Source organism: Muntiacus reevesi, chromosome 9 (assembly GCF_963930625.1).
Source record: "Muntiacus reevesi chromosome 9, mMunRee1.1, whole genome shotgun sequence".
NCBI classification, from domain to species: domain Eukaryota; kingdom Metazoa; phylum Chordata; class Mammalia; order Artiodactyla; family Cervidae; genus Muntiacus; species Muntiacus reevesi.
The window spans coordinates 1,729,025-1,738,635 of NC_089257.1; the positions used below are offsets into that span (position 1 = coordinate 1,729,025).

Here is a 9,611-nt window from a genome sequence, read left to right on the forward strand (position 1 = left end):
TGAATTTCTTAAGGATGGGATCTTGAACTTTGTTACCTTTTGATTTTTCTTTTTCACCTAGAAAATGAGGGTAAAGGATCATCTAGAATAAAATGAGATAATGTCTAGTTAAGCCTACTACCTTGTATAAGTGAATTGTTTGAATCAATAATAATCATTTACTGAACTTCATGGGAATTAAGTATGGTTTAAACATGCCTGACTATTCTTGCCAAGAGCACTTCTAATTTAATTTGTTCCCTTGAGGATACTTTCATATAACAATAATTGATTTGATATCTGCTTCAATATATAGCTTTGAATCATCAATTTCTGTACAGGAAAGCCAAACTAGTTACTCCGTAATAATAAGTCAGCATTACTCATGTATAATTCCATGGACTTTTGGTTGTACTTCACTAGTTTTCCATTGTCATCTTTGGAGATCCTGGGGTTCTGAGGATACTAGAGTGGGTGACACAGTTATCAGAGGGGCCCCCCTGTATACACAGGTGTGTGTTAGTCGCTCAGTCGTGTCCGACTCTGAGGTCTCCATGGACTAGAGCCCACGAGGCTCCTCTGTCCGTGGAATTCTGCAGGCAAGAATACTGGAGTGGGTTGCCATTTCCTTCTCCACCAAACAGACATAGTGGTTGTTTCACTGCCTCCTTTGAACCTTCTTACATCGTTCTTTATCTGGTGACATTCTTGGCTTTCTTAACCTGCACAAACTCCCAAGTGACCATGTCCTTAGTAGATCAGATTTGAAAAAGATTTTGACATATATGTATGCTGACCACTTATTGGCTTATGCTTTTTATGTTAAAGGCTTTACCACATTGCCTCTTAAAAATATTTTGTGATTATATTTGCCATTTCATCAAGTGTATTTCAAAATTATTTTAGGTAAGTCGAGCTTTCAGTCATAATCAACTTTCCAATTTTTATAGTTTTTCTCTTATAGTTTCTGGTTCATTGTTCTATTTTGGAAATTTCTTTTTCATCCCAAGTTTATATAAGAGCATATCTATTAATTTTGCTAATTCTTTAAAAAAACTGAAATACAGTTGATTTACAATGTTGTATTCATTTCAGGTACACAGCCAGGTGGATCAACTGTGCACATACGTGTAAATATATATGTATTCATTTTCTGATTCTTCTCATTGTAGATTATTGCAAGATATTGACTATATTTCCCTGTGCTGTACAGTATGTTCTTGTTATTTGTCTATTTTATATATAGTAGTGTATAGATGTTAACCTTAAACTCCTAATTTATGTCCCCCCTCTAGCCTGCTATCCCCTGTGTGTTTTCTATGTCTATGAGTCTATTCCTCTTTTGTAAAGAAGTTCGCTTGTATCATTTTTTTAGGGTTCACATCTAAGTGATGTCATATGATACTCGTCTTTCTCTCTCTGACGTTTCATTTCGTATGATAGTCTCTAGGTCTATCTGTGTCGCTGCAAATGGCATTATTTCACTCCTTTCAATGGTTGCGCGATATTTGTTTGTCTATGTGTGCTTCCTCTTCTTTTTCTTTCTCTTAAAAAGTTTAGCTTCTTTGTTTTATTTTCCTTTCAGCCCCGACGCCCCCATGTCACTTTTGCACCCAGCAATTATTTATGTTCACATATTTTTAAAAGAAAATAACGGGAAGTAGTGTCTTACTTTATAAAATGTAGTTTCCAGCCACTAAAGCATTTCTCGTTCTCTGATTTCATTCGCACAGCTTTAAATTTTTTTTCATTTTATTTTTAATTGGAGGATAATTATTTTACAATGCCGTATTGATTTGTGCCTTGCATCCACATGAATCAGCCGCAGGTGTACGTACGTCCCCTGGCTCTCAAGCATCCCTCCCTCCCCCCTCCCATCCCCCCCCTGAGTTGACACAGAGCTCCGGTCGTGGGTTCTCCGTGTCACAGAGCAAGCTCCCCCTGGCTGTCTGTGCTGTATATGGTGGTGCATGTGTTCAGCGCTGCTCTCTCAGTCATGCCACCTCTCCCTCCCCAGCCGTGTAAGATTTCACTGTGTGTACCACGTCTTCTTCATCCATGCCGCTGTTAATGGACATTTGTATTGCTTCCATACCTTGGTTATTGCATGTGGTGCTGCTATGAACATTGGAGTGTGTGTATCTTTTTCAATTAGAATCTCCTCTGAACAGATGCCCAGGAATGGGATTGTAAGGTCAAATATTGGCTGCAGCAATTTACAGTCCCACACAACAATGTGGGAGGGTTCCCTCTTCTCCACATCTGTTCCAGCATTTATTATTTTAAAATGGTTTGATGATGGCCATTCTGACTGAACAACAAAAACAACAACAGCATTCTGACCAGTGTGGGATGATTGTTCTGCAGAACAGTTTACTTTTGCTTTAGGGTCAAAAGACTCATTAGCAAAAGAAATCACTTGTTACATACAAATAAATGATTTCAATTTTTATAGTTTATCTGACTTAATTTCAATATACATTCATTAAAAGAAAGGAAATAGAAAAAAATAGAGAAGTAACAGTGTACACATCATCAAATTGGGCCAGCAACCTACATGCACACTTGAACGGCACTGGGAAGTCCCGAGTAATAGCAATCTGGAGTCTCTTTTGGGAAAGGGTCCCAGGCGGTGCATCCACCTGAAGGGTGAGACTTCCAGTTTCAGTCAGGGGGGCTCCTGTTTGCAATCCACGGCTGGAAACTGATAGCATCATCAGTTTGTGTGCAAAAATGCAGCTTTGATCTTACTTTAACTTTTACAATGCTGTTTGTTTCACCTTGAGAATCGTTAAGACTTCTTGGACCCCGGGGATTGGCCAGACCTCCAGGGGCTTAAGAATTCCAAGACCCACTCCCCTTTTGATCTAAAGTGCCATCTGACTTGTTGTGATTGCAAGCAGGCAGAGAATCCAGGCAGTGTCCAGGCAGGTCAGAAGCAGGTCAGAGGCCTGTTTCTGATGTCTGAACAAGACATCCTCCATCTAATTTCCCTAACAGGTGGTACCTCATTGTAGCTTTATCTGCATTTTCTAAGAAATAACAATACGGAAAAGCATTCCATGTGCCTGTTGGCCATTTGTGTGTCTTCTTTGGAGAACTGTTTCTTTAGGTCTTCTGCTCATTTTCTGATTGAGTTGTTTGGTCTTTTTGCTACTGAGTTTTATGAGCTGTCTTTATGTTTTGGAAACTAAGCCTTCATTGGTTCCATCATTTGCAAATATTTTCTCCCAGTCTGTTGGCTGTCTTTTGGTTTTGTTTATGGTTTCCTTTGCTGTGCAAAAACTTTTTAAAGTGTGATTTATTTATTTTTGCTTTTGTTTCTTTTACCTTGGGAGACTGTTACTGTCATTTATCAGTCAATGTTTTTCCTCTGTGCTCTTCTAAGTGTTTTGTGATGTCCTGTCTTATGTTTAAGTCATCAAGTTAGTTTTGTTTATTTTTATGTATGGTGTGAGTATTTTCTAACTTTTTTGATTTACATGTGGCTATCCAGCTTTCCAAACACCACTTGCTAAAGAGGCTGTCTTTTCTCCATTGTGTACCCTTGCCTCCTCTGTTGCAGACTGACTGACTGTGCGTGGATTGGCTCTCGATTCTGCTCCATTGATCCACGTGTCCGTGTTTTGCCAGAACCAGTCTATTTTGATTGCCGTAACTTCAAAGTATTGTCTGAAGTCTGGGAAGGTTATGCCTCCAGCTTTGTTCTTTTTCCTTAGAACTACTCTGGCAATTCTGGGCCTTTTGTAGTTGCCTATTAACTTTAGGATTATGTGTTTTAATTCTGTGAGAAAAGTCCCAGTTATTTTGATAGGGATCACATTAAATCTGTAGATTGCTTTGGGTAGAATGGCTATTTTAAAGATATTAATTCTCCCAATTCAATAGCATGCGATACCTTCGTATCATTTTTGGTTTCCTTTGCCTTATTTTCAGTTTCCTTTGTTAATTTTTTATAGTTTTCAGTGTGTGTGTCTTTCACATCCTTGGTTAGGTATATCATTTTTTTTGACATGACTTAAATGGAATTGTTTCTTTTTTACTTTCTGTTTATTATATTTCATTTTTTGTTTAAAGAAATATAAAAAATATTTGTATATGATCTTGTATCCTGCTACCTTACTGAATTCATTTATTAATTTTATTAAGCTTTTGTGTAGAGTCTTTAGGGGTTTCTGCATAGAGTTTTAAATTATTTGCATGCAATGACAATTTTACATGTTCCCTTCCAGTTGGGTCCATTTTATTTCTTTTTATTGTCTGATTTCCGTGGCTAGGAAACATATTGAATACACTTGGTATTCTTGTCTTGTTCCAGAATTTAACAGAGAGTGTTTCAGTTTTTCACTGTTAAGTGTTATATTGGTTGTGGATTTGTCATAAGTGGTATTATGCTGAGATATGTTCCCTCTATATCCATTTTGGTGAGAGTTTTTATCATGCTGAGTGGTGTTTATGATGTTGAATTTTATCAAATGCTTTTTCTGCATCTATTGAGATAGTGCGGTTTTTGTCTTTTCTTTTGTTAGTATGGTGTATCACATTGATAGATTTGCGTACGTTGAACCATCCTTGTGACCTGGGGATGACTCCAGCTTGATTGTAGAATATCATCCATTTTAAATGTTGTTGGATTCAGTTTGCTAATACTTTGTTGAGGGTTTTTGCATCCACATTCATCAAAGCTATTGGCTTGTAATTTTCTTTACTGTAGTGTCTTTGTCTAGTCTTGGTAACAGGGGGATAGTGGCCTCATAGAGTGACTTTGGGAGCATTCCTTCCTTTTCAGTGAAATGTTCTTTGTTATGTTGAGGTCCATTCGCTCTACACTGTTTGGTGAGATGTTGTTCAGTCGTGCAGTCATGTCCGACTCTTTCCAACCCCATGAATTGCAGCACTCCAAGCTTCCCTGTCCTTCACCATCTCGTGGAGCCTGCTCGAACTCAATTCCATCGAGTCAGTGATGCCATCCAACCATCTCATCCTCTGTTGTCCCCTTCTCCTTCTGCCTTCAATCTTTCCAAGCATCAGGGTCTTTTCTAATGTCAGCTTTTCACATCAGGTGGCCAAAATATTGGAGCTTCAGCTTCAGCATCAGTCCTTCCAATAAATATTCAGGCTTGATTTCCTTTATGATGTGTTGGTTGGATCTCCTTGCAGTCCAAGGGACTCTCAAGAGTCTTCACCAATACCCCAGTTCTATAGCATCAAGTCTTCAGTGTTCAACCTTCTTTATGGCCCAAATCTCATATCCATACATGACCACTAAAAAAACCATAGTTTTGACTAGACGCACCTTTATCAGCAATGTCTCTACTTTTTCACATGCTGTCTAGGTTTTTCATAGCTTTTCTTCCAAGGAGCAAGTGTCTTTTAATTTCATGGCTGCAGTTACCATCTGCAGTGATTTTGGAGTCCAAGAAAATAAAGTCTCTCATTGTTTCCATTATTTCCTCATCTCCATGCCGTGAAGTGACGGGACTGCATGCCATGATCTTAGCTTTTTGAATGCTGAGTTTTATGCCAGCTTTTTCACTCTCCTCTTTCACTTTCATCAAGAGGCTCTTCAGTTCCTCTTAGCTTTCCACCATAAGGGTGGTGTCATATCCATATCTGCAGTTATTGATGTTTGTCCCCGCAATCTTGATTCCAGCTTGTGCTTTATCCAACCTGGCATTTCGCTTGATGTACTCTGCATATGTTAAATAAGCAGGGTGACAATATACAGCCTTGACATACATCTATTTTAATTTTGAACCAGTCCATGTTCCATGTCCAGTTCTAACTGTTTCTTCTTGACCTGCAGACAGGTTTCTCAGGTAGCAGGTAAGGTGGTCTGGTATTCCCATCTCTTTAAGAATTTTCCACAGTTTGTTGTGTTTACACAGTCAAAGGCTTTGGCGTAGTCAATGAAGCAGAAGTAGATGCTTTTCTGGAATTCTCTTGCTTTTTCTGTGATCCAGTGGATGCTGGCAGTTTGATCTCTGTTTGATAAGAGTATTTTTAAAATCATGAATAGATGCTATATTTTGTCAAATGCTTTTTCTGCATCTGTTGAGAGGATTGTGTGATTTTTATCCATTCTTTTGTTAATATGGTATGTTACATTGATTGATTTGTGTATGTTAAGCTATTCTTGTGACCCTGTAATAAATCCAACTTGTTCATGGTGTTTGATTCTTTCATAAATTGTTGGATTCAGTTTGTTAATGTTTGTTGAGAATTTTTGCATCCTTTTTCATCCAAGGTATTGGTCTATATATATATATATATATATATATATATATATATATATATATTGTAGTGTCTTCACCTGTGGGCTTCTGTGTAATAGTGACCTTGTAGGATGAGTTTGAGAGTGTTCTCCCCACTTCAGTTATTTGTAATAGCTTAAGAAAGATTGTGATTAGTTCTTCTTTATATGTTTGATAGAATTCCCCTATGATGCTATCTGGTCTGGGGCTTTTGGTGGGAGTTTTCTTACAAATTCAATTTCACTACTAGTAATCAGTTTGCTCAGATTGTCTATTTCTTTTTGATTCAGTCTTGGCAGGTTATACGTTTCTCAAGATTTTTATTTCTTCTAAGATGTCCAATTTGTTGTTGTATAGCTTCACAGTATTTGCTTATGATTTTTTTTTAATATATCTGTGGGATTGGTTTTTATAGCTAGCCACCAAGATAGGACTGAGTGACTGGACAACAAACACGCAAATGAGTTCCACACGAAGAGGGCATTGCATGTCCGATTGGCTTATAAATCCAGCAAAATTAACCTAGGTACCCAACTGAGATAGTCCGCTATGTAGTATGGTACTTTTAGAGGTTTATAACACTTTTCACACAAATAATACATAAAAGACAAACACACACAGAAAAAGACATTTTTAATCTTACAATATAGTAACTTGAAAAGTACCATAGACTACCAGCTACATTACTGCTGGCTCTATGCTTGCTTTCAAACGTTGAGGCTTAAAACAAAGATATTATACTATTGTACCCTATACAGTATTTTATAGTAAAGTACACTAAAGCGAACTTGTAGAAGATGGAAGCATGTGACAGTATATGCCAGATACTTGAACTAAATTACCTGATCGGACATACAAATGCATGTTTGCATCTTTGAAGGTTTCCAACTTGAAAGTTTATATATAAGGGATTTACTGCATCTCTCCTCTTTCATTTGCTATTTTGTTTAGTTGGGTCCTCTCTCTTTTATTCTTGGTGATCCTGGCTAAAAGTTTGTCAATTTTGTTTATCTTTCCAAAAAACCAGCTCTTGGTTTCATTTGTCTTTTCTATTGTTTTTTAACTAGTTCTTATGTGATCTTTATTATTTAATTCCTTCTGCTGACTTTAGGCTTTATTATCCTATTACTAATTCTTTTAGGTGGTACATTAGGTTTTTCCTTTTTCCTAAAGAAGGCCTATATCTCTATGAAGGTTATACTCAGTTCATGATTTTTAGAATATTGGTTGTATTCTATACAGTGTATGATGTAACCGGTAGCTTATTTGCTTTATAAATAGTAGTTTGTACCTCTTAACTCCCTGCCTTTGTCTTGCCCCTACTCACTTCCCTCTCCCAGCTGGTAACTATCAGTTTGTTTTCTGTAACTGTTATTCTCTTTTTATTAGTTTCATTCATTTGTTTTATTTTTTAGATTCCACATGTAAGTGATAGCATATAATATTTGTCTTTCTCTATCTGGCTTATTTCACTAAGTGTAATACTCTCCGAGTTCATTCATGTTTTTGAAAATAAGCATACCTTCTAGGTCCCTCCAAAATATCAGATATATAACTCATAATATAATTTTCCCGCTATTTAGAAGCTGCTGTGTTAAAAATATTTTTAAAAGTTTTAGAAGTTATCTTGTGAGTAAAAGAAGAAAATTTAAAAATCTATCCAGATGGTCATCTGGGAGAGAATAGCTCTTTCAAACTTATGCTGAATGTTGCACTTGTGCTTTGTTATTATAAAGCAGCAGTTATAGATTGACTTATCAGCAGTCTCTTAGAAAACCATTATTTTAATCTATGAGCTCTTATTTGTATAGAGTAACCACAGGATTTCTGTTGTTTTATTTCAAAGATTTTTTTAATTTGAATTTAAAAAAATTAATTAATTTATTTTATATGGAGGCTAATTACTTTACAATATTGTAGTGGCTTTCCAGCCTTTTAAATATGTCTTAATTTTCATGAGACCTACCTCATGAGATAACTGAGAACCTGAAACACTGAGACATTACTTCTTGACAAGTTGAGATGAAAGACTGAGGTCTTTCACCAGAACAGTTAAGCATTTCCCCTTTTCCAGGGGTAAATAGGGGGGAAATATGAGACTTGTAATGCTACCATCTCAGCTGAATCAGCAACGCATCCTCTCGTCTTTCTTCTGATTTTAGGAGCATCAAATCAATGATTAGGAGAGAAAATATCACAGAGATCACTTATTTTATCCTCTTGGGATTCTCAGATTTTCCCAGAATCATAGAAGTGCTTTTTCTCATATTCCTGGTGGTATACATTATGACCCTGACTTGGAACCTGTCCCTCCTCATCTTAATAAGAATGGACTCCCACCTCCACACGCCCATGTACTTCTTCCTCAGTAACCTGTCCTTCATGGACATCTGCTACGTGACTGCCACAGCCCCCAAGATGCTTTACGACTTCTTCCGGGAACAGAAAATTATCACCTATGTGGACTGTGTGATTCAGAATTTCGTATTCTCAACCATGGGGCTGAGTGAATCTTGCCTCATGACTGCCATGGCTTATGACCGATATGCTGCCATTTGTAACCCACTCCTCTATTCCTCAATCATGTCGCCAGCTCTCTGCGGCCAGATGGTCCTGGGATCCTACTTGGCTGGACTCTCTGCTTCTATATTCCATTTGTGTTTCATGTTGCAGTTCCAGTTCTGTGGACCTAATGTCATCAACCACTTCTTCTGTGACATGCCCCAGCTGTTAGTTCTGTCCTGCACCGACACGTTCTCTGTACAACTCTTCACTGCTTTATTGACAATGATCTTTGGGATAATAAATGTTTCTGTTATCATGATATCCTATGTCTACATTGTCATCTCCATCCTGAAGATCACTTCCGTGAAAGGCAGATCCAAAGCTTTCAACACCTGTGCTTCCCACCTGACCGCAGTGAGCCTCTTCTATACCTCAGGGATGTTTGTCTATTTGAGCTCCAGCTCCGGTGGTTCCTCCAGCTTTGACAGATTTGCATCAGTCTTCTACACAGTGATGATTCCCATGCTGAATCCTTTGATTTACAGTCTGAGAAACAAAGAAATCAAAGATGCCTTGAAGAGGTTGCAAAGGAAGAGAGGGTGTTGCTGAGGCCATAGACTGAGATTTCTGATGGATTTGTCTTTTCAGAATCATCTTAACCCTCAATAATATTCATGTGGAAGGACTATAGAATTCCTGGCTCCTTTGACAAAGATGGCTTAATCTGATATGCAGTATGCCAATATGCACCAATAGCTGACTAGTTGTCACATGAACATGATGTCTTTACATCCTGAGATTCATGGATTTCATCCTCCATGAGGAGTGGCCTCAATACTTATTAATATATCTGTAAGTATTTGTGAAACGTTA

General features: G+C 37.6%; 1 protein-coding gene across 1 annotated transcript; it reads left to right on the top strand.

Moving 5' to 3' along the window:
* The first annotated feature begins 8,405 nt into the window (after positions 1-8,405).
* LOC136175208 (olfactory receptor 5AN1-like) lies at positions 8,406-9,347 on the top strand. The gene has a single exon (XM_065945533.1). The coding sequence runs from the start codon at positions 8,409-8,411 to the stop codon at positions 9,345-9,347; it is 939 nt and encodes a 312-aa protein (XP_065801605.1). The 5' UTR covers positions 8,406-8,408.
* The last annotated feature ends 264 nt before the right edge of the window (positions 9,348-9,611 follow it).

Coding starts and splice junctions, on each gene's coding strand:
- LOC136175208 (XM_065945533.1), top strand. CDS start 8,409: ATGATTAGGAGAGAAAATATCACAGAGATCACTTATTTTATCCTCTTG.